This window comes from Pteropus medius, unplaced genomic scaffold (assembly GCF_902729225.1).
Source record: "Pteropus medius unplaced genomic scaffold, Ma_sr-lr_union100, whole genome shotgun sequence".
In the NCBI taxonomy this organism is placed as follows: Eukaryota; Metazoa; Chordata; class Mammalia; order Chiroptera; family Pteropodidae; genus Pteropus; species Pteropus medius.
The window spans coordinates 400,034-425,464 of NW_024347855.1; the positions used below are offsets into that span (position 1 = coordinate 400,034).

Genomic DNA, 25,431 nt, shown 5'->3' on the forward strand with positions numbered 1-25,431 from the left:
AGTTCGCTCTTTAGTGGGAGGACTCAGATGGGAACTCAGGTCCCTAAACTCCAAGTTTAACATATAAACGCTGAGGTGATTGAAATTTTCCAAAGGTGAGTGTGGGTCCAAAGGAAGTATCTATATCACCCATTAGATGGTGATGCCTGGAGAAAAGTACCTTTGCCCAAACGGCTGTCCCAGATTCCATGCTGTTTTAACTGCTAAATCGTTAATTTTGTTCTCTATTTAGTATTTTATTTTGCTGTTTTATATAATGAGAAAATACATTATTTTGTTTTTCCAGAAGAAGTATAAAAAGAGAAGTGTAACCTTGCATTTGTGATGTGGGTGTGTCTTCTTCACTGGTACCTGTTCAGTTTCCTTAAAGTGACCGAGTTCTCTTGCAGCCCAGCCCTGTGCCATCCAGGGTGTGAAAGAGGAGGGCAGGTGGTCATGGGGGGCTGGCTCCACTCACCACCGGTAAGCCTGCAGGCTATGGGTGGCCGCCAAAGATGTTTCCCACCCCATTCTCCTCTTCTCCTTTCCTCGTCTCTCTCTTCCTCCCTCATACTGACTTCTTTCCTCCTTCCCCATTTTGGTCTGTGTTGCTGTTCAACCTCGCAGACCTTGAGCGAAAGTCTAAAGTCCTCACTGCTCCTCCATCCCCTTGCATCACTGCTCGTAACCAGCGGCTTTGTCTTAAGGCCTCTTCCTGTGGCCTCTCTCGTAGTTATCACTTCCATGATGGCCCACCACCATCCTTGTACAGGTTGACATTCCATCTCATCTGTACAGTTCCCTAACTGGCCTCTGTCTGTCTCTATTTCTGCTGCCAAGTGATTGAGCATAGTCTCTCCCCTGCAAGCTTTGGGATCAAGCCCAGACCTCCCAGCCAGGCCTGTCGAGGCATCGTGCCCTCTCCCAGAACCTGAGATCATAAAGGCTTCTTCCTTGCCCAGAACAGACTGGATTTCTCACTCCGTTCCTTTGCTCCAGCCAAGCTCATTGTTGAATGAATTCTACTCACCAGCACCCTGCTCGCGGATGTTGGGGACGTGGTCTTTGATTCTGGCAGATGGACAGCATTTGAATCTCAGGCTGGCTGCTGTGCAGCCAGGGCAACTGCTGGAGCTCTCCAGGTCTCAGCTGCCACTTGTCAGTTGGAGACGGGAGCATCTGCTTTATGTGACTCCATGAGGATGACATAAGCGAAGGAAGGTGCAGTTGTTTCCCGACTGCTTCCATAACAAATCAGCACAAGCTTACAGTTCTGAAGGTCCGAAGTCCGAAATGAGTCTCCAAGGGCTAAAATCAAGGTGTCTACCAGGCTGCTTCCTTCTGGAGAATCCAGGGGAGAATCCATTCCCTCCTTTTCAGCTTCTAGAGGCACCATATGCCCTGGCTCTCAGCCCTTCTTCCACCTTCATAGTCAGCAGGGTCAGCAATTCTTTTTATGCTGCCATTTCTGGTTCTCTCTCTGCCTTCCTTTTTCACATGTAAGGATAGCTTAGCTATAGTTTAATTAAAGTTCTGTTGGTTCACCGATGTAACTCTCATTTCCCCAGTTAGAACCTAGTTGGTCTAACAGGCAGGGCCCACCACTAAGCCCATCTCTAGTGAGCGCTTAGTTGATTTTTACTCCTACCTGTGAGCATATCTTCCTCACTTAGTGAGTGACGTCGCTGCTTTTGGCCTTGAGAACCAAGGAGTTTGCTGAGCAAAGCTGTTGATGATCATCCAGTGCTGTGGAAAGTGAGACAGTGAGAGCCTCACATCCCTTTGAGGCCTTTGCCAGGAGAGCACATGTACAGGAAGAGAGGTCATTGAAAGTGACTCCACTTAAAAACAAGACCATATTACACGGCAAGTATAGAAATGAATCTTGAGAAATAACACGGTCGATTGTAAAACCAGATTTAGTCCATCTCATGCTTTATAAAATTTAGATTATAAATGTAATTAGGCACTAAATTTTTAGAACAAATACAGATTGAAGTAAGAATTTGGGGAAGAGCAGGGCATAATTTTTCCAAAAACAATAATGATTTTTAGAAAGCCAGCATTCTTCTTACTATAAATTCTTACTATAGATTTTTTTTTTTTACAAAAAATGTGTGATGGCTTCATTCATATTCCCACAGGCCTTTCTTAATCCTTATGTAATCAGGTTATTCTCTTGAAACAGTCACTCTATGACATTTTTGGCCTTTCTCTTCTTTTAATGGCCTAAACCTTTACTTATCAGTGCCTATGCAATGGATGGTTTCCCAAAACATTCTTATGGATTCATGAAATCCTGATGCTTGGTAAATTTATGATTTTACTTTGCAGATCATTTTAGTTCTATTTGCACTAATTTGCCAAATTCAACTTGCCTTATACTTTTGACCGTATAAATTTGAAAAATGGAAAGAAGGAGATAGAAGTTTATTTCTTTCTCACATAAAAGGCAGTTTGACGAGGGCTGCTCTATCGTGCCTGGGGACTCACATTACTTATTTGTGTTCTGCTGTACTGATGTGTGGCCTTTGTCTTTAAGGTTTCCTCACACACCAAATAAGATGGAGCACCAGCCATCACATGTGCATTCTAGCAAAGAGGATAAAGAAGCAAAGTCCCTCTCCTCTTAACTCTCTTTGCTCAGTTTCACATTCTGCTCGTATCTTGTTGGTTAAAAGTCACATGGCCACCCCTGCTTGCAAGGGAGGCTAGGAATGCAGTCTTGTAGCTGGGTGTATTACAGCTCTAAATAAACCCAAACTTCTGTTACTCAGGATAAAAGGAAAATTGGGGACATCAGATGGCAACTACAAATCTCTGCCATGGGGGAGAGGTATTTGGGAGCAAATCTATTTTCTGAGGTTAATTCCCATGAATATGTTCATGCTTGGTGATAGATACTATAATTAGCCATGTCAGAGAGGTTTTTCATAACACATGTCTCACACGGGTCTTTTCAACTGCTCCTACACAACCTGTGAGTACTTTTTAATGCAGTACTTGGTGGAGGGACCAGCCCTCCCCTCTGCTTCCCACAGCTGGGCCCACGCAGTCACCTGTCAGCCTGCAGCTGGTGATGAGGGGAGGGCTTCCACCCTGTCTCTAGGCCCAGCTGTTGCTGTAGAGGAGCTTGAGGACTTCGCTCTGCCTCCTTGCAGTCGAGGTGCTCTTGAGCGCCCATAGCAGGTGAAAAGCAGATATGCGCAGTGCAGAGGGATGATGCTGTGGACAGGTACAGACTGCAGGGAACATGGTCATTGGCATAGAGCAAGAGGACCAATGTCGCCATGCCCCCGAGAGCCACTGCTGCTCATCCCAGGGCCCTGAGCATCTGGAAGAGCACATATCAACTTAGGTTGGCTAGACATGTTTACGTTTTGTCCTAAAACTGGTTATGAAAAGGACCTGGAAACCTTGGCTTTCTGGTGGTCTATAGCCACTTCCCGAGGGCCCCACTGGTTCAGGCCCCTGTTCCTGTCACACTGTATGTGTTGGGTACAAGGGGATGGCCAGGGGAAGGAGGGGGTGTCTGCAGCTTTTAAATGCACAGAGTGCACACAGCTGCTGCTGGCCCCTGGAGTCGGTGACAGGGGCTGCTTCCAGCTCTCATCTCTGTGACTCAGTGATAACACCCAGGGTTTTGGTCAGCAAGAGCTCCAACAACAGACATGCACTTCAATGTCCAAGGAATGAGGAGAAACACAGTGGCCTTGCTCAGTGTCTCTGGGGCATGCCCCCTTGTGGGCTGGCCCCAGGGTTCCCTGATCTGTGACATGGGCTGGGGGACCCCAGTGATTCCTGTCCTGGGAAGGTGTCCTGCGAGGGCAGTGGCGTTCATGTTTCTTCTGTCTCGTGGAGTGCTTAAGCCAGCACCCGATTTGGAGAATATTAGGAAATGAATTTGGGAGGAAGGAAAGAAGGATTTGTATGAGCCATGCTAGAGAAACATGCGCAGAGCTGAGTAAAGCCAGCCTCAGGGATTAAGAACCCTTAGGGGTCCATGGCCAGGATCGAGGAAGCATCCGCTTGTCCATTGGTATGAAGAAATGCCTTCGAGGGCTGTTTTGAAAACAGCAAGACTGTGGCTGTGAGTTCATCAAGCTCTTAGAAAGCAAAAGCCTCAGTAATGGCCATTCAAGCTGACATGACTCAGACAAGCTTTTCTCATAGAAGTCAAGTGTGCTAGCAAGACACTCTTATGGTCAAGGGATTAGTGAATTCTTTTGACTGTTTCCCATTGAAAAGACCTTATGTATGCATCCTGTCAAAACGCAAAGTTACTGTGATACCCAAGTCTCAGCCTACTTTGTCTAATAGTATAAAGATGTTTGGAAACAAAATTTTGGGCATTTATTTGTTAAAGGACATCATAAATTCTTAGTTTACCGTTTGAAAAATAACCGCCATTTATTATAATGTAAGGTACGAGTCCTGTTACACTGTGAAAATCTAGATAGCAGTCTTAGATATTCCATGCCAAAACTAATTATGCCAAATGACACTGATGTGCTTGCAAAGCAGATTCCATGTTGATTAACACAGTGGAGTCTCAGCAGTGCTGGGAGTGAGCATTCCTTGAATCCATTTATGCATCAAAAGGCAGGAATCGAGGGCAGTTGTGTAAAGGTAGATGGCAGCATCAGGGTGAAAGCTGTCTTTCATCCCATTGTTTCACTTCATCCTTCAGGGACATTGCCACCTCTGAGGAGCTGAAAGAGTTAGATTTGTACCTAAAGGTATTGAGCAGCCCCAAGTTCTAGAACCCTCCCAGCTGCATGTGGTCCTTGTTTATAAACTATGTGAGGGCGACTGTCATCAGTTCTATACTGAGCCCAGGTGATACTTCTGTCTTGATAAGGTATATTTCCACAGATTGGGCTCATGTGATTTTTGACCATTTTTTGGAATCTGTCCTCAGAACCTTGAGTTTGATGGAGAGACCCTCCCCAAGCCTCAGAAGAGACCCAGGGAAAGATCCCACAGGGGGGCCTATGGAAGGGGTTCTGGAACTGCGGGCTGGGCAGGCTGCCTGTGAGGAGGCTTGCTCAGAGTCACCAGCTGCTTCTGGAGCTGGATTTTAGAACTTACCACCCTGCATTGGGGGTGCCGGTAGGTGGCTGGGTCGACAGTCCTTGGTGACTCTGCTGGTGGGGAGAATGGGTAGCTCCCTGCTGCTCTTGACCTTTGCCATGGTGCGGGGAGTGTTGTGAGGGCACAGACCCCTGCACCAGGCAGACAGGTCCTGGTGGTCAGTGCAGGGCAGAGGCTGGTGGAAAGTTCTATACACAAACAGGAATTCTCAACGATTTCACCAGCTTTGTACTCCTTTCCTGCTTTCTCCGTATTAGTGAGGCGACCGTCCGGGTGTCAGAATAATTAGGGAGCAGACAGAGGAGGTCAGTTCATTGGAAAACACTTTCGTCATTTCTGAACAAATTGCCAGGCCTAATTTTAGACCCAAGTAAACCAAGCTCTTCCTTGGACTCAGCTCGTTGGAGGCACTTTGGGCAGAGGCATCTTGTGTTGGAATAGGAGTGCAGTAGGGTGGCATCCGAGGAGGAGGCTGGATTTGTTGTCGTTGCTGAGCCGAACTCCGCTTACGTCGGGTTGTTCCCTAGCAGAGGACTCCTGGCCAAGACCAGTGCCCTGAGCCTCCGGAGCCAGGCGTTCTCCCACGGATGTGGTGTGTACTTTGCATGAAGGATGCTTCTCTCATGGCAGTCTCTACTAGTAATGATGACAGCTTAATTGTTGAGTCTTACATGTACTGTGTCTGTCACCATCTGGAAGGGTAGGGCCCTTGGAGAGAACAGCAGAAGAAAAGTTAGGTAAATGTCAGTTAACCGTAAGATCCACGTTTTAAAAATGCGTTGGCAGTTTGTAAGCTTGAAGAACCATCATTATCAATACTTTCATATTTTGAAAGAGACATGCTGAGAGAATTGATTTAGTTATTTTCCCCAGGTGCTTATCTATGTTATAAATAAAATTAAGAATCTGGTGCTTTTGGTGACAGATGATTATTAGGCTTAGTGTGGTATCACATTGTATGATATATAAATGTTGAATCATTATACTGTGCACTTGAAACTAATGTAATATTATATGGCAACTATACTTGAATTTTTAAAAATCCAGTGCTTTGTCCAACTCAGTAAAAATTGTAGGACCCTATGTTTGCCTGCTCATTCATTCATCTACCATCCATTCATACATTCATTCATCTGTCCATTCACTCATTCTTCCATCCATTCATTTACTCTTTTAGGTATCCATTCATTCATCCATCCATTATCCATCCAGTTCAGTGATGTCTCCTGAAAGCCTTCTGGGGTTGGTCAGCACCAGGCTGGGTCTTTCCCCTCATGGAGCTTCAGATCACAGTTTAGTGGCCTGAGGTTTTGCTCGCTTCCTTCTATCTTTAGCTGTTTAAGTAAAATAGAGGCAAATCCCTGAGAAAAACATGATCGCCAGGGTGCGAATGGCTCCATTTCCAGCCCAGGTGGTCCCTGCCTCCTGCTAGTCTGCCTGTCCCCTGCTCCTGGCCCTCACACAACCCCATAACCCAGGTCTTGCTCTTCATGGGGTAGAGAAGACAGACGGTAAGCACATATGTGACTGATCCCTGGTTCTGAATCTGGCCATCTGTACTCTGGCCTCTGCTCTCTGGATCCCCGTGGGGTGCTGCTCATGAGAGTCGCCCTGGCTCTCTGGGCCTCAGGCTGAGATACATGAGCTGACCAACTTGTGATGCAGATGGGACTGGCTCTGTGTCCTGTGTTTGGCGCCTTTATTCAGGGTGATTTCCACAGGCCTGCCTCTTTGGTCAGAACTTTGAAAGACAATTAGAAATATCTCTCTTGGGAGTGTGTGTAGCATTTTTAGGTGTATTCATCTTAGCTTTGCTTTTATTCAGGGTTACCATCTCTCCTCCAGGCAAATTAGCACAGGCTTTCCTGTACCCCAAAATAAATTAAACACACAAATTAAGAAAAATCATCACCAGGTTATGACTCTGTAGTTTCAGAAACCATATTCTTATGAGTGTGGTAACTGAAGGGAGGTGAGCATAGTTTTCCCATTAATATTGCTTTTTCGCAACAGTAGAACTCGTTATTAAACTATAATATACATAACTGTAAACTAGTCATGATTTTGAAAAATGTAATATGTCTTTCTAGAAAATTGTGGAATGTAACGTTATGTATAATTGGGTACTTTCCGCATAGTTTTTCATTGTCTTCAGTCCTTTCTTAGTCTAATTCTTGGTTTCCTAAATCTGAGTGGAAACCTTTTGCATCCATTCTAAATATTTTATTTCAGAACCAAAGCCCTTCCCTTTGTGACGAAGCCCCGTGGTTTTGTTCTCCCTCTAAACCCAGAAAGATATCACTATTTGCTTGCATTCAGTGAAGGAGAAAGCAAACCGTCCTCCACCCTCTGCTCGGGGAAGTTTCATCAGAGTGCACCTGGCCTTGCCTGTCTTTCCTGTGCTCAGAATTGGCCAATCCATGACCTAAAGCAAGAGAAAGAAATGAAACCAGCATGTCAGAGACCTCTGAATGCTCACAACAGGGATGGGGGGTGGTCCCCCTCCCTGACTTTATAACTCTGACTTCCAAACCTGGCGTCTTGGTGGCATTTGCACTGAATGTCACCTTAGCAACTGTCACACAAGCCGAAACACCAAACTGGCTCTGACCATTACCAGCCATCCACGCTCTTTTGGGATGGAGTATGCCAAGGGGAGTCCTTATCAGTTTCATGCCCTCAGTCAAATTCCACCACCCATGTTGAGCTTCAGTTTCCTCATCAATGATAATGGGTTAATTAAAAAGACCTTCCTTGGAGGTGGTTGTGAGAACCAAACAAAATAATGTAAAAGTACAGAACAGCACCATCATGCAGTTGACACCCAACATCTAGTGGCTGCCATCGCTTACTCACTTTTTTCCATTAAGGGGAGTAATTAGGGCCAAACTGCTCCATGACTGGCCCTAAGGGGGAGATCAAAGTGGACACTGGTGGGAGCTACTTTAACCAGGCCGTGGCCTGGAGTCTGTGGCTGGGGCAAAATGATTCTGAAGGGTTTCCCAGCTGGTCCCTGTTGCTGGCCGAGATGGGGCAGGTAGTTCTATTTGATAGTTTTGTGTATAGTGCAGACCTCTTAATTTACATTCATGAATAAAAGGACTCCTTGCTTATACTCTCCAAACCTCAGCCAGAACCACTTTGTTTTACAAATACAGTAAATGCAAATCAGTGCCTATGTGCTGATAGTCACACAAAGGTCTCCACTTTTCTGTGAGGACTCCGACATCAACAAAGGATTAAGACTTGATTTTACTTGCAGTATTTCTCATCCTTCTACAAGATACTTTGAATGACACTTTCTAAGTCACTATAAATGACATCTCTGTTACTGGTTATGGAAAGTGTGTTGTTGGCTTTGCAAACATCATCCTGCAGAAGCCACCTGGACTGTCTCTTCTTGCTTCCTTTCCTCATGCCACGATCTTCAAGGCAGGAAGTGGCTTTCTGAGTGGTTATCACCCTGCCAGTTGTTGATAAATTCTCCACTGTCCTCAAACACCTGCTCCCCCCGAGACTCTGTTCTTATCTGTTGGGGAAGAAAGGAGAGGTTTGATTAACCAACTGCTGATTGTGCTGTGTAGGAAGCCTCGTATTGTGCCAGTAAACTGTTACCCTTTTTCTTTTTCTGCAGGAATATTTTTATCCAAGATATTTAGGTAAGTTTAAATCACTGCTTCCTTTAGTTGTCATAAAAGCATAGCTGGGAGATATATGTTATATGTCAGAGAAGCAATTGGTCAAAACTTCATTACCAAGTTGTTCCTGGAGGGAAGGTTGCTTAACCACACAGTGAGTTTGAAACTATCCAGAGTACACAGGTCAAAACACTTGTTTGTGGTTTTTTTTTTTTTTTTTTTTTTTTTTTATCAAGAATGATCCATGTTAACCTCAATCCAATGCCATTATTTGCAGACCTCTTCTCTGAGTCTAGGCTTAGCTCATTATTTGGAAATATGATTTCTTTAGTAATTCTCAGGCTTTTGGATCTCAGGACTCTATACTTCTGAAATCATTGAGGGTGCCAAAGAACTTTCATTCATGTGGGCTGCATTTATTAATCTTTATCATACTATTAGTCAAAACTGAGAACATTAAAAAATGTTTTTGTTTCATTTGAACAATAGGAATGTACAAGCAAACACTCTCTTGGCCATTGAGCAGTGATGTCATTGTGTATAGGGTGGCCTCTGGAAAAGTCTACTGTACACTCAGGAGAGAATGAGAAGAAAAAGGCAAATGACAGCTGAGTCTTATCAGGACAATGGCATTGACCTCCCAGACGACCTAAAAGAGGCCCTGGATTCTCTTGAGAAGAGCTCCTTTAATTAATACCATTTAAAAATTTCTTTTGAATGCATTTCACTTACAACAAGAGAAATGTATTCCAGAGTCTCTCTTTTTATAATTTTGTAAAGTACATGTAAGCAAAATTTCCTCTGACTTTATATCCTCTTAGACCCTCTTCTCTGGCTCCATATCTGGCAACAAGTAATTGGTCCTCAAATGCTGGGAATCTGTCCACTTCCGGTCTCAGGCCTCACTCCTGAGGTTTGTTTTCTGAGGCAAAAGATGACCAGTCATCCCATGAGCCCACCTTCCTGGGACTGTCTTTTGCTGGTGTCGATGTCCTCCTGGGCATGAGAAACAGTTGGGACCTATGGAAGGACTAGATGAAGTAGCTCAGCACCCATTCTGCACAAGTTCAACTTGCAGATTCTCCTGGGATGCATGTGCTGAAAATACCAAGCCTCCCCCCAAACTTCCATGTCCGTGTGGAACATCTATTATCACTCTTTGTCCATCTAGCATGTCAGACAGCATAGAGGGAGCTTTCTCCAAAGCAGATTGACTTTCAAATTAAGGGCATTGTTTACAAACAGGGGTCAACTTGAAATGGGAGTTTAAGTTTAAACGGTCAAAAAGCTTACCGAATATTACAAATGCTTCTTCTGTAGAATAACAGAAGGAACCCACCGGAGACGCTGCAGGTTGTGTGTGTAACACTCTTTGGCTATAGAATCTGCCATTTTGGTGGAGACACTTTCCTGTTGATCAGTGTTAAAATGTTTTGTTAAAGTGTATTAACAAAAGCTAAACTGTGTTATTGCTGGAGGACCGTAGCATCCCAGCAAATAGGAATAATCTACTTCTCCAAAGGTGTCTAAGAGACCGTACTGCTAGTTCTAAAGTCTGTTCCGTCTCCCGTGATTGAAGAATGACACACCATCCATTTCTCTCTTGCAGAGTGCATTAGTAAATATGGATCTCCATACACAAAACACCCAGATTTTGTTAAATGCGTTCAAAGTAAGTATGTCTCCTTCCTGTCTTCCTCAAAGCCCTTTGCGTTTGGGTAACTTTAAGCTTCGTTGTGGTTTTCGGGGGTGTCTTGAATATTTCCATTATCTTTAGGAGCTGTAGCACCTGCCTGAGGTCCGCTCCTTTGTCACCGAACTTTCTTTTTTATGCAAGTATGTTTTGGTTTTGAATAGCAAGAAATGCAAACGATATGAAATTTAAACTTTTGCAAGGGCATAATTGTTGCATGAATTGTAACCCATGTATAACACTGTATAACCACTTCAGCTGAGCCTGACTCCGGGCCTGATGGTGGTCCGAGTGCTTCAAAGTACAAGCCAATCGGTCACCACCAAGCCCATGGTGTTGGTTTTTTTACCTCACCTGTTCAACAGGTAATGAAAACTAAAGCTCAGAGCACACCCCATAGTAGGACTCTTCCCACACTTGGCATCAGACCTACCATTTCAGGGGTAGCCTAGAAGGCTTGCCGGACTCAGAACTGCTCACAGCCCCTGGCTGGCCAGGGCTCGGTGGGGCTGCTGTGTCTGGTCACCCTTCCATCCATATGCCGGCCCCAGGCTTCACCTGACTTGCCCCCAATCCTAGACGCCAGCCCTGGCCCAGATGAGCAGAAGAAATAATCAGTTTAATGCGAGAAGTGGGGAGTAGCATTGCTGTGTGGCAGGAGCTCCCCTGTCTCCCCTGGGCAGCCTCACAGTAGTGGATGAACAGCAGACTGGGCCCTGTTATTTGGACAAAGACACCTGTTAACTCAAAAGAGCCAGAACCCATGCCCATGCATCGAGGGACACCTGGAACAAACCCCTGCCCTCAGGATCAACCAATGTCTTCAGACTCCCCAGGGGTCAACCTGTGACCTCAGCCTCTCGGGTTAATCATGACCTCATTGGGGCTTTAGGCAGACAAGGAAGCATAACAGCAGTTTCAGCTTTGTATCATTTTGGCTTTTTGTTTTTAGTTAGCAATTTTTTTGTTGTCAATTTGCTAAACCGGTTTCTTCTTTTTTAAGTATGTATTCCAATCTATCGGATTGTATTAGTTCCTGGATTTTAAACTATCCTTTTTCTGAGATTATGTTGTTACTATGTGGGAGATTTCGTGGCATTAAAGTGACTTAAATTGTTTGACTAGCAAAGACAGTTTCTTAATAGGATCGAGACTTTCTCTCTTCCTGTGTGGCGGGCAGCTTAAGAGATGAGGAAGGAGGGAGAATTCCAGGGTTGTTTCCTAAGCTGATGTTTAAAGGATAAATTTAATGCAGCTGCTTGCGCCAGATGTATTAAATGCACTTTCTAGTGATTCGAAAGTTGCCTCCCATGCCTGGTCTCTCTGTCCAGCCAAGGACCCGCTGTGATCCTGGGCAAGCTTCCCACTCCTCCCCTCCCTGTGGGTCAAGTGCATCCTCCTCGGGCACTTAACCGGGACACTGTCTGTGCACCTCAAATGATGCCTGGGCTGACGGAAGTCTCTGAAGCTTGAGCTCTGCTATCCTTACAGAGATACCCTATAAAGACTGCTGGGGAGATGGACCTGTAACGCTGTCACTCTGAAATAACACGGTCCTCTAAGATACGCTTTCTAGGCCTCAGTGCACATGGGGGTCAATTCAGGCAACTTTCCACTATTTTCGTCTGTTTCTTCCTAAAAACAGTCTTATTTGGTGATCACGGGCGGCTTATCAGAACTGAGCGCTTTGGTTATTAATTATTGTTAAAATTAAAGCAACGGTCTCAAAGAGATCATCTTTTAGTTGCCAAAGTGTTCAGCCTCAACAAACCCCAGGCCTGGGGGGGTGGGGGGAGGAGGGGCGGCGGGCAGCGCTTTCTCACTGACAACCTTCCTCGTTCCCAAGCACCCTCTTCTTGCCAGAGCACCGCCACGAGGAGGGCCCGGGATCAGTTTGTGCAGCTTGGATTTGGCCAGGCTGTGTTTGATGAGCCCCAGGCCCAATTCTCCTTGTGAGGGAGAGACCCTTGGCCCTTCTTCTTTGGTCAGAACAGTGGGCCCGGCATTGGAGTGTGTTTTCCAGGTTATAACTTGTCATTTACTTCACATTTTGAGAAGGGGGAGCAAAATGCACCTGAGAAAGGCATTCTGTTGGCTGTCAGCAGATGTTTCACATTCCAGCCCACAGCAAAAAACAAGTTCCTTCCTCCCTTTCCTTCAACGTGCCATCTCAAGGCCAAGATAAACCCCTTATCTCTTAAATGGCTTCTTCCCTCCGGAGGCACAGTTTAGCCGGAAACCCTTCACAGGCTGGCCAGTTAAGTGGGTGTCCTTGGGCCTGCAAAGGTTTGTCTTAATTTCCAAGAGTTGGCTGGATACCTCAGGCACTCAAATCCTTATTCCTCCTTCTTTTTGTCCTAGAGATAAACTTTCCAACAGAGAAGTAAATAAGAGTAGCAGTGGATGGAGTTCTTTCAGGGAAGGGTGTTGTATGGGAATCTTTTCAACAATCCCAGTAGAAGTTGGCGTTGGCCCCTCAGCCCCAGGGATCTTGAGTGTTTTAAGAGGAGTTTAGGCATTCTAGGCAAATTCCAGACGAAGTTAACCAGTGCTTTATGCCATATGTGCATGTGTGTACTTCTGAAATAACTTTAAATCTTTAACCAAATATGTCAAGTGGAGATGCTCACTACCTCCCTGACTTCCCTCCCACGGGAGCCCGTATGCACCTTGTTTCGAGTGTCGCGGGAGGTGTCAGGTGAACGAGCCATTCCATCTCGGCTTGCGTACCGGCCACGCCCAGCACATATCACCCACCCACAGCATCCCCGACCTTCCTTCCCTTGGAGCCCCTTCCTGCCGAGACGAGATCAGGAAAGCAGATCCTTCCCTTCCTCTCTCCAGCCCTGGCACCGGGCTTGACCTCACCCTCCCCAGCCCTTCTGTCCCCAGAGTGTAACCCTAGTTACAGCGAGTGTGGCAGCATGGAGAGGTGGCCAGAGCAGCAACATGGGGACTCAAGGCTGACCTGCTGTCTTGAGGCAGCCAGGGGTGACACACCGTTTCGTGACCAAATTCCTCTGATCGCTGGACCCAGTTGCTACCTGCTTACCAGTAGAAGGCATTTATAGTCCATGCCACAACTGTGCAGTGTCTCAAAATTACTAGGGTAACCCTGTGTTCAGTCTATACTCGCAAATGTTATGTTGGCTGTAATCATGCAAAACAAGCCCACTTTGAAGTGTGCCATGGAGAGGTCACAAGAAAAACACGATGAGAGACTCAGGTTCCAGTTCTTCAGACTTGATTATGCAGATGCCTGGAGGAGTGGGGAGCCCAGACCACGTGGATGGCCGAGGTTACGCAAAACGCAGTTGAGTGTTGAGTCTGTGCCAGCAACAAGGGGTGACCGGAGAACTCTGGTGAGCTGGAGGAGTTGCAGAGATCATTTATTTCCTGTGCTGGCAGCAGGAAAACAGCTCTACCAGGAATTAATTGTGGTGGCAAGAACAAGCCCTGTGGAGAAAATGCTGTGCCCAAACTTGGAGTCAGGCTAGAAACATCAGTCATTTTAAGAAATACGGAATAACTCAGTGGTAATACCAAGACTGACTCTGACCTGGTGCTCTCAGCAATCGGTGGCCCTGTTCCTAGAGACCAGGCAGTGGAATGAATGATGACTTCAGATCTGCATGGAGCAGGGGCAGAGAGGTAAAGCTGGAGAACCTTTGTTATCAAGGAGTTGGACAAGCCTCTCCAATGCTACCCACCTGTCACATTATCTAAGATGCGCTATTCACTTTGTAAATCAAAAGAGTGATAATACCTGATTCAAGTGCTATAGGTGGATACACGGTCCTTGGAAACAATACTGGTTACATGGTGTGAATCACAGTGGATGCTGGTGTTAGAGAGAATGTCTGTGTAGCTGGTCTGAGCCAGGGCCAAGTAGCATGTCCTTGGTGCCCCTCTGCTACCTGGCCACTCACCTGCCCTGGCCTGGGGATTTATGATGGCCAGTTGGACTGAGTGATTACAGTCTTCATAGCTTTTGGGAAAATGTTCCTAGCTGCCCTTAACTAAAAACAAAACAAAGAGAAGCTGAGTTTTGCCTTCAGGTAAAATCTACTCACTGTAGGCACCAGCGAATTCACCAAATGCCCTCAACCTCTGACTGTGAACAAATCAGCCCTAGCCCTCAGTTTGGACCTCAGCCATGGACCCCCATGCTGTTCAGAGGCTGGATAAGGCATGTCCACTCTGGATGGGAGGACAATAGAAAAAGGAAAATGACAGAGAGTCACCGGGAGATGTTTAATGTCTGTGGGCTCATGAGAGGAAGAGCCTGTCTGAGCCTGGCCAGCTCAGCATTTCTCCAGCATCACAGAAATTTCTCAGCCATTGTGTGTGTCTGCAGACACTAGCCTTTCTCAGCCTGTTGGAGTCCAGCCTCTCCACAGTGTTCTGAAAACCCACACAGTGTTTCAGATTGAGCGGCGATGGCAGAGAAGTGGACGGAATGGCCTGTGCCTCCCTGCCAGGCCCACCATGGCTCAGCCAGGGGCCCCCTGGAAGGATTCTTGGAGCTCTGGGTGCAATCATAACTTTCAGCTGCTCTGCACTCAGCTGCTTGAAGTCTAGCCGTGATGGTGATGTTCTGGGCTCCGTTTCATGGAGGCTTCTCCTCGTCACATGGAGAGCCCTTGGAAGGCACTCCACTGGGATAGTCTCTTAACTACAGGCCTTAAAACAGGGAGAAATTGTGCCAGTGATTGACATGCTCAGCTCAGACAGATGGCTTCCCACCGAGTGGGTCAGAACAAATCTGGCCTGGGCGTGGCCACCCTGAGACACTGTGGGAAGCTTTGGGAGTGGCCAGTGCTGCCTGGGGCTGGGGGCAATCCTCTGTCCTGTGCAGGCAGATTTCTGGGAAAAAAAGGGGACAGTGTTCCCGCAGCAGCCAAGCCCAGTGGAGAGAATGTTGGTGAAGGTTGATGAGCTCAGGGTTTGAGTGGGCAAGGGGCCTGGCCTGAGAGGGTGGGAATGCCCCCTGGGGATGGACGAGTGTTCCTTATCTGTCTGGAAGGCCCTTGGGTCAGCTAGGGGTCTGTTGACCTGCTCCCTGGGAGGTGTGAGCTCATGGGGCTGAGCCAGCCCACTCCTCTCCTCTCCTGCTCCCTGAGGCCCAAGACCCCAACCCCCTGGCCTGTTGGGTATGTGGCTTCTCCCTCCAAGCTGACCTGGGTTTCTTGAAACTGGCTAGGGACCTGGCTAGCCCGTTTTGTGATCCTGCTCCTGCCCAGAGGCAAGGGTTCTGTGCGGCCAGCCCAGGCCAGTAGAGGGGACACTGATGCCCTGGGTCTGCCTCAGCAGATGCTCCTGCCAAGGGCCAGTGTTCCCAGGGTCCCAGCGAGAGGCTGTGCTCCTGCCCGCAGTGACCAGTCCCTCCTAGCTGACCGGTCTCACCTAGCTGACTGGGAGCAGTTCAGGATGATTTTTTCTTTCTTTCATCTCAGACCTGCCTGACCAATGCTCTCCAAACCCCTGCAATAAGGAGGGGACCCAAGTCTGCCAAGACCTCATGGGCAACTTCTACTGCCAGTGCAAAGCTGGCTGGGGGGGACGGCTCTGTGACAAAGGTAAGGCCTGTGCAATTATGGGACAGAGTTGAGGGTGTGGGTATTGGGACCCCCCTGCAGGGCTGCCCAAGGGGACCCCCAGGCTGGAGTGGCTGTGTCTTCCTTCTCCCTTTTGCCTCTCCCTGCCACAACCCCCTCCCTGCCCCACTTGGGGACACAGCCATGCTGGCCCACTCTGCCTGAGACAGGAGTGGGGAAGCATGACAGGGCCCTCAATAGCCAGCCTCTGCTCAGCTCCTGGGCCAAAAGGGAGAAGATGAGTGGACAGGGCACCCCAGCCCCTCAAGTCCTCACAAGAGCAAGAACATTTAGACTGTGCAAGAGGCCCTGCTTTTGCTTCCTGGGACAGGGGCACTGTCCAGTCAGAAGCCATCTAGTCAGATCCTGGGGAGAACTAGGGAGGAGCAGGGTGATTCCTCTCTGAGAGCGGGACTAGAACAAAGGAAAGAACCACTGTAGGGCAGTAGGAACGCCACATGGGAGCTAAGCGGCTGCCCCTGTTGACATCAACCCCTATTGATTGAAAAGGACAAGAGTAATTTCCTCTCCAACATCCCTCGACTTTGCAGTCGTGCAGTGTCAGCAAAGAAGCTGCAAGAAAAATCCCCCAAGACTCGGTTAGGACCCTCGGACCCCTTAAATGTGATGGAGAGCCCTGTCTCACCTCAGGACCTCCTGATGTTCCTTCTTGGGGCAGCTAAGCTGAACTAGAGGCCCTGCCCACGAGGGTCTGCGAGGGCTCAGCTCAGCCTGTGTGGGGCTTGGCCAGGCTGGGTTCGGGCCTTGTGGTTTCCCCACCATATCTGTCCTCGGGCACTTTCACTTCTGCCCTCCTTCCATGCACACTTGGATGGCCACAGAGCGGGCACTGTGGACTGTCACCACCCACAGCACAGCAGGGTCTCCTTATACCCTCCCATCTATGACCTGAGAGTGGATGCAACAGAACTAATTTCCGCGTGGGTCGTGTGTCACCTCTGGACTCTCCCCTGTCCTTCTGTGTCCTGTGTGTGCCCAGATGTCAACGAATGCAGCCAGCAGAACGGGGGGTGCAACCAAATATGCTACAACAAGCCGGGCAGCTTCCACTGTGCCTGCTACAGCGGCTACTCACTCTCCACAGATGGCAGGACCTGCCAAGGTGAGGCCCTGGATGCAGGACCCATAGGCTTTCCCAGGTCTCTCTCCTCGTCTCCCTGTTGCCCTCCTCCGTGCTCCTCCCCACTTTTACTTTTGCAGTTGTCGAATTGCCCAAGTTGGCAGTCACATTTGCTCTGCTGGCATTGGCTGGCTCCTTTGGTTCCGGATGGGAGGGAAAAAGGGAGGAGGGGTGTTTTGCAGAAAGAGCACATGCCCGGGCATGTCAGTAGCCACAGGGAGCTGCCCCAGCACCACCTCGACACAGGGTGATTCACCGTGTCTGTGGAGAAGGCTGGCTCGGCTGAGGAGATGGAGCTCCTGCCCTGGGAGGGGGTGTGGCTGCTGGGCCTCCTTCTAGTGCCCCAGAGTCTGCAGGCTTTTCTGTGCAACTCAGAGCCATGCACATCTCAGGGGCCATGGGCAGGTGGCAGAGGGTGAAGGCTCTGGTTTCAGGGGTCTGACCTCTCCACACCCACCCAACTCATTTTCCTAAGGCCCCCTCCCTGCCCAGTCGCCAGCATCCCTCTGGGAAAAGCTTACTCGCTGAATAAAGCAGGAGGCAGCTGAGCCCCCACTTTCTCTTCTGCTTCCAGACAGTCCAGTCTGGGGCTCCCCACAGCCTAGCACCCTGAGCACACCTCGGAAGGATACTACAAGCTGTGTCCCTATCCTCTCTGCCCCTCCCCAGGCATTGCCTAGTCAAAGCCACCATGGGCTGCACAGGAGCAGCACCACACTTTTTAGGGGGTGCCTTCTTCTTCCCCACTATTCAACCCAGACATGCTAACATTTGTCTGGCTGCTGCATCCCTGAGAGTCTGGGCATGTTTTTTTAGTGCTGCCACCAGCAGCTCACCCACAAAATGAGACAGACGGTGCTCAAGGAGAAGCAGTGTCAGGTGTGAGGATCTGAGGCCGGTCTGGCACCATGGGGTGAAGCTATGAATCAGGACAAAGATGATTTTTCCCATTTGGAAAACAGTTTCCACTGTCATCCACATCAGTGGGCCCCATCCCTGACAACCCAGGAGATAGTCTTGCATCTATACAACACTTCCCACCAGAGTACACAGAGTAACCCACTTTCCTTTCTGTCTGCCTGCCTTGACTTAAGACCAGCTGTCCTATATCAGGGCTGTTGGCCAGGTGCCAAGTTCAGACCTAGCTCTGTCACAGCCTGAGGAAAGGTCTTGCACTTTGCAGGTAGCATCTTCATCTTTAAGAACAGCCAAGGACATTTCCATTGTTGGGCAGAAGTATTTAACACAGCACTCGGTGGTCTCACTATTACCTGAAGACCCTGTCCCTCCCTGTTTTTCTCTGCAAACCAGGAGCTCATCAGCTCAGGGTTTGCATCTGGTGCACCTGCAGCCACGGGGGAGTTCTTGGGCTTCCCAGACTCATTGTCAGGTTCCAGGATGGGACCCTTTACTGGGCTCTTTGGACACTCCCAGGTAATGCTGCTGTGCACTGCAGAGGGAAGCCCTCCTTTTAAAAAAACACTCCTGGAAAGACCCTAACTGATCAAATTACTAGTCTACTTTCAACCTCCCACCAAGTCTGTGAAGCTTGAAGAGGACACAGTGGTCCTAGAGAACCTCTGCATCCTGTTGCCAGAATAGCGTGCAAGAGAGTGGGTTGGGGTTCTGCACCAGCCGGAGTCAGGGTACCTCAAGACACTCTGATGGCATGACTGATTAATAATTAGTGTGATGGCAAGAGCCCCGCCCTCGCTGCCAGGTTTCAGGGTGTGCCTGCAGATACTGGCCCTCACACACCTCCCTTCTCTTGGCCATTGCTATTTCTTTTGGGACCTTTGGAACTCCAGACCCAGGCACAGGAGGATTTAGAGAATGAGAACCATGAAAGAGACTGGACTTTTCCATCATGTCCTTCCTGGCCAGACCCTGAGATGCTGGGAATATTGAAGCAGGAGTCCCTGCACCTCTGCCTCAAACACTTTCCCTGGGCAGCATGAGGAAAGAGTCACTGGGTTAATGAGCTTAGGGCTCAGGACTCTTCCCCATCTTTCCTTGATGAGGCGGGCAGCCGCAGGCTGCGTGGCCAGGCAGGTGGGCCAGGCTGGCCCCTCTCCTAGAGGGAGAAGCAGATGAGGGCCCCATGAGAGGGGGGTGTTGGCGCTTGTTTCAGGGCTGGTGGACCCCATGGCCGAAGTGCACACATTGGGGTTTGGCCAGGGGTTTGTGTGCCCGGTGACAACACCATCTGCCTACCTGCCCGTATTTGGCTTTCCGGTGTTACTGCACTCTGTGGGTCAGAGTTGGATGGCAGCATCTTCAATAGGAAAGTGTCTGGACAGTTAAGAATGAAGGAGGAGGGAACCAAAATGGCTAGTGTTGTGGAGGCCCCAAGGAGGGGATTCGGGGCACAATATGGGCCCCCAGCTCCACTTGCCACATTGCAGAAGGCTCTGTGGCAATATGGCTGCTGTGGAAGAAGGAAGTGAGATGACTTGGGATCACGACGGACACAGTGGGATTCAGGGTTCCATCCACTGTTTCTTGTTGGGAAAGGACGGCCCAGTGCTGGGTCCGCCGGGATGTGGCAAGGACAGACTCCCATCGGGAGAGAAAGCCCCAGTCCCAGGCCATTCCCTGGTGCTGCTGTGAGTCCCAGTCCCCAAGTATGTTCCGGGCCACAACTCTGGGACTTGTGAGAAATGCAGCCTCTCAGGTCCTCCCTGCCACCTGAGTCAGAGGGCTGGGGGCAGGCCAGCCAGGTCTAGCAGGCCCTTCAGGGGCTCTTGGGGAGCTAGAGCTTGAGGTCCTTTGTCTAAGGCATCACAGAGTGGCCAGCAGAGGCCAGCTGTGCCCACTCTGCCCAGCAGCAATGCCTGGCCTATGAGAACAGGTCACTAGGGACTCTCTTGGCTGCCAACTCAGTAACATTCAGAAGCCGATCATCTGCCCAGATCAGAAGTTTTCCTGGAGTCAGCCAGGCTGGCAAAGCCTGCAGGGTGGCCCTGGAGCTTTCCCTCCAGTTGTGGCAGGATCTCGTCAGCTATGGTTAGAGTTTGCCCTGACGAGCCATTATTTGTGCAGGGCGGCCACTGCAGTCCTAAGTGTGAGTGTGGTGCCCCGCCAGGAGAGCATAGTCTCCTCCCCACTCCCCAGGGCTCTGCCAGGTGTCCCTGGTGTGGCTGGTGCCAGTCTGGCTCGCCACCCTTGCTGAGGAGAAGCCAGATTCCTAAGCTCCAGGACATGGGGTTGGCCAACCTGGCTCCTGAAATAAAATATGGTTTCAGAAGCAGAATCAGTATTGACAGATCAATACTGATAAAGAACTCTGCAGTTTTACACACTTCCTCTTGGGGAACACGTGCTGTTTGTGTTGGCTCATTCCTACCATGGGTCACAATGTCACAGTTTTCATATTTGAAAGCCTGTGTTTGTTGGTTAACTGCCCTTGTAATGAAATTATGAGTAGTTGCAAAGCTTTGAGGTATGTAGTTTTATGTTGCCATCTGAGGAACTGATTGGTAGTTGAAGTAACAATTGCACTTTTTAGATATTCCTTCTTTTGCTGAAGAAAATAGTTTTTTTTTAAATTGTTTTATTTTGTTTTTATTGTGCATAGTCTTTGCTTATGTAGAAATTTGTAGATATCAATGGTGGGGTTATTTATTTTAATTAGTGTCTAAAAGGAGTTTCTCTTTTTAAAAACAAGTCGGATATCAGCATTAAACACATAAACCACAAAACACATAATTGTCAAAGTAAAAATATGTTAGGATTCTTTAAAGTATTAAAAATAATTAGTTATACAGCTGTAAAAAAGAAATCAATCCTGATTGGCATAGAACGATGTATATTTATATTGTTAAAGTGGCAAGGAAGATTACAAAGCAAATATATCTAACATGTTATTAAAAAAATGTTTGACTGTCAGGGAGAAAACAATCTCTCACAATACATACCAGCTATCCAATCATTTAATAGTGTCTATCTTTGAATGATGGGATTAAAGGTGACTTTTACTTTCTAGAGTATTTTTTATATTGTTTTTTATAGTATCATGTTGCATTACTTTTTTTTATAATGTAGTTTGTTTGTTTGTTTATTTATTTATTTATTCATTTATCTTAAATTTTATTAGTTTCAAGTATGAAGTACCTTGGTTAGACATTTATATAGTTTATAAAACGATCCCCCGAATTGCTCTTTCTCTCCTCTGGCTCTCCACCTAGCCATTACATTAATGCTAACTGCATTCACTATGCCATGCTGCCCATCCCTGTGACCATCTACGAACTACTAATTTGTACTTCTTTAACCCTTCACCCCATTCTCCCAACCCCCCAACCCCCATCCCCTCTGGCCGTCATCAGATTGTCCTCTATATTTGTGAGTCTGTTTTCGATTAGTTTGTTCTTTCTGTTCCTTAGATTACACATATAAGTGAAATCGTATGGTATTTATCTTTCTCTGTCTGACTTATTTCACTCAGCATAATAACCTCTAGGTCCATCCATGTCATTGCAAATGGTAGGATTTTTTTTTTTTAATGACTGAGTAATATTTCATCGTATATATGAACTATAACTTCTTTATCCAATCATCTGTTGATAGGTATTTAGATTGCTTCCATATCTTAGCTATTGTAAATTGTGCTGCCATGAACATAGGGGTGCATAGATCTTTACGGATTATTGTTTTGGTTTTCTTTGGATAAATACCCAGAAGTGCAATTGCTGGGTCAAAAGGTAAATCCATTTTTCATTTTTCGAGAAACCTCCAGACTGTTTTCCATAGTGGCTGTACCAATTTGCAACCCCACCAACAGTGTATGAGGGTTCCCTTTTCTTCACATCCTCGCCAACACTTGTTGTTCTTTGATTTATCGATGACAGATAGCCATTCTGACAGGTGAGAGGTGATATCTCATTGTGATTTTAATTTGCATTTCTCTGATGATTAGTGACCTTGGGCATCTTTCATATATGTCAATTGGCCATCTGGATTTCCACTTTGGAGTAATGTGTTCGGGTCTTCTGCCCATTTTTTAATTGGATTGTTTGCTTTTCTGTTGTTGAGTTGTATGAGATCTTTATATATTTTGGATATTAACCTCTTATCAAATACATCATAAGCAAATATCTTCTCCCATTCAGTCGGTTGTCTTTTTGTTTTGTCGATGGTTTCCTTTCCAGTACAAAAACTTTTTAATTTGATGTAGTCCCATTTGTTTTTCTTTTGTAGGAAATGAGTTTTTTAACTGCAGGGTTTGTTTTGCTTATTGGTTGCCAAAGTGGCAGAGTGGATGGAAACATCAGGACAGAGCCTTGATAATGTGTCATTACCGGGCGTTTGATTTCAGGTGGGCAGAGCCCGGTGTGAGTAGGATGCAGGCTGTCTGTGGTGGTGGCGAGGAGGCCAGGGCACCCGGAGGAAAGCCTATAGGGCAGCGGGCAGCAAGGGGCTCCAGGGATGCAGGGTGGGACTGCAGTTCAAAAGGCCCCTGGGGGTTACTTTTTCACCTTCTTGGACTGCAGTTATTTGAATTAAACAATTCTGTGCTCACCCCTGGCCAAACAGTGCCCTGTACAGTCTCTGAAATCAACCTTCTCAATCGGGACCCTGATCAGAAATGCCCCCTACCCCCAACCCACTCTGGGAGCTGCAGCTGCAAAGTCCAGTGGATGGAAGGAAGGAGGGAGACTGGAGGGGAGGGGAAGCGGGGAGAGTGGAGGGGAAGAGGACAGGGGCAGGACCAGGGGAGCCTGGGACCAGGAATGTATCTCAAGGGCCTGTTCTCAGCCTGCCAGCCAGGGCAGTAGCAAATGTCTGGCTCACTGCTAGTAGACCTAGGCCAGCTACATCCTTCCCATCGACATGGAATATAGCCGTGGCCTGTCCGCCGGTTTTTCTTGCAGATGTAGATGAATGTGCTGACGCAGATGCCTGTGGAGAGGCACGCTGCAGGAACCTGCCAGGCTCCTACTCCTGCCTGTGTGACGAGGGCTACGAGTTCAATTCACAGGAGAAAGCCTGTCAAGGTACCCATCCCCAGTTGATGCAGGCATCTCAGATACACGTAAATATGTGTACTCTTATGTACACATGTGCATACCAGTGCATGTGCAACACATATCATGTGTGCATAACACACATGTGGTTTTGGGTGCAACTGGGCACCTTCTCCAACTTGCTATAGACACAGAGAAAAGATCAGATAAGAAAGTGCCCCAGTGCTCCTGTGGCAGACTTGGGCTTCTCTCCGGTCTGTTCTACTTGTTGTATTTGGGGACAGGCCTGCGAGATCTTACTTCTGCTGAGTCCCAGCCATGTCCTCAGGGAACACAGAAAAATGTACTCTTTCATCAACTTTCTGCCTGCTGCTCTGTGGCTGCCTGCTTCATAAGGGAGAAGATGGGGTGGTCCCGGCCCCTGCACCCTCTTCTAATTCCCTCCAAGGGCATCCTTCAACCTCCCAAAATACCCCAGGGACACCTGTCGATGGCATAGATCTGCACCAGAACCTCAGGCCAAGCGTTGCACAGATGCGTTTTGCATGCTGTGAGGTAGTGTGCGCCGGGTGTAGCTTGTCCTAACATCCTCCTCACCTGGTACACTAACGCCTTCCCTCAGGAAAGAGCAGAGGAAGCGCAGATGTCTGGGATGGGCTGGGCCTGGGCGCCAAGCACGGCCGTGGAAGCTGGGGTGGGCGCTCTAGGAGTAGGGGTCTCAGGGCTGGATGCCTCCTGAGCACACAGTTTAGCATTCGTTTTCATATGGGACGTACCACACGTGTGATCAGAAAGAAAGCACGTGCATTTACACAAAGCGAGGTTGAGGCTGTTTCCCTTGTGGCCGGCAGATGTGGACGAGTGTGCGGAGGGGCGCTGTGAGCAGGCCTGCGTCAACGCCCCAGGAACCTACACTTGCCACTGCAATGGACGCGGTGGCCTCAAGCTGTCCCAGGACATGAACACCTGTGAGGTAGCACCCCGCCCGCAGCCAGGATGCTGCAGCCCTGCCCCTGGATTGGACTGGGCTGCCCAAGTGGGCTCTGTTTATGGTCCTTCAGCAGCTGGTGGGGAGGTTTGATGGGAGAAATGCTTTTGCTGAAAGGCCTGGTATCCCTGGGTGACGTGAGGAAATGTGGGATAAGAGACGGGCTTGTTCCATTCCAGGTGTTTGGTTGTATTTATGAAACCACTACAGCAATTCCCTACTCCGCAGGTGACCAGGCGGTGCGAACCCACAGTGTGACTGACTCATTCACACATGAATGAACATTTCCTCACTCCATCACACTTGCCCAGGTTCTGAGGCAGGTGTGTCGGTCAGTGCCTCCTTACCGGGGGTGGGAGCAGTAGGCCCACTCTGGCCGGCCCCTGACCACCCCTCTGGGGCTCACACCGCTGTAATCCCTCTGGGCAGTGGAGAAGCTTCATCGTAGAGTAGGGAACTTTCTAGAAAAAGCAACCTCCAAGGCCTCCATATTTTATTTATAGTACAATATTTCGTAGTTGGTTTTTTATTATTCTCTATACTTTTCTGTATGTTTGAAATATTTCATAATTAAAAAATAAAAGTAAGAAGGAAATTATCAGAAGGACAGGGCAGTGGCATACCAAAGTGTTGTGGGATATTAACTGTGAGCACAGGAGCCCGAGGCTTCTGGAGAGATCTGAGACCAGATGCATCTGGAAGGCCCCACACAGCGGGTCAAGTTGTCCCAGACGCTCTGGGGATTTCAGCAAGAGCCCAGCCCTGACATCCACGCACCGCCTGTGTGTGAGCCGGAGCCCAGCTGGGTGGGGGCTGTGGGAGGACACAGGGCACGTCCGGAGTCCTGACAGGCCCTGTGTGACTGGGAGAGGGGCTGAGCCAGGTTGCACCCCTGCCTGATGCTCCTCGCTCCCATTCTGACAGGACATTTTGCCCTGTGTGCCTTTCAATGTGGCTAAAAGCATGAAGTCCTTGTACCTGGGTCGCATGTTCAGAGGGACACCGGTGATCAGACTGCGCTTCAAAAGGCTGCAGCCCACGAGGTGAGAAGGTGGCTTACACAAAGCAGAACCTACTTGGGAGGGACCCAGGTAAACGGGCTGTCTGACAGCTCCGCGTCCCCGTGTCCCAGGCCAGCACCCAGAACAGTCATGGCCATCCTGGCCATCAGCTCGGTTTTGACACAGACGCAGCCACAATGGACTTTCAGTGCTGGGCTCCGAGTCAGTGCCAATGGGATGCCTCCCATAGGAACTCTGATTCTGGGTCCCTGTGGGGGGCTTCGCCTATGTTCGCCACGTGACCCTGGCCTGCTTACCTGCTGCTCTTTCTAAG

The 25,431-nt window shown here is 48.4% G+C and overlaps 1 protein-coding gene across 1 annotated transcript in view; it reads left to right on the plus strand.

Annotated features, from left to right (window-relative positions):
* The window catches only part of GAS6 (growth arrest specific 6), a 43,950-nt gene that overhangs the window by 7,393 nt on the left and 11,126 nt on the right, over positions 1–25,431 (plus strand). The window contains exons 3-9 of the mRNA XM_039878752.1: positions 8,708–8,732; positions 10,321–10,383; positions 15,861–15,983; positions 17,002–17,124; positions 23,016–23,138; positions 23,960–24,081; positions 25,021–25,139. Coding sequence (XP_039734686.1) covers positions 8,708–8,732; positions 10,321–10,383; positions 15,861–15,983; positions 17,002–17,124; positions 23,016–23,138; positions 23,960–24,081; positions 25,021–25,139 — 698 coding nt within the window. The remainder of the gene's footprint in view (positions 1–8,707; positions 8,733–10,320; positions 10,384–15,860; positions 15,984–17,001; positions 17,125–23,015; positions 23,139–23,959; positions 24,082–25,020; positions 25,140–25,431) is intronic.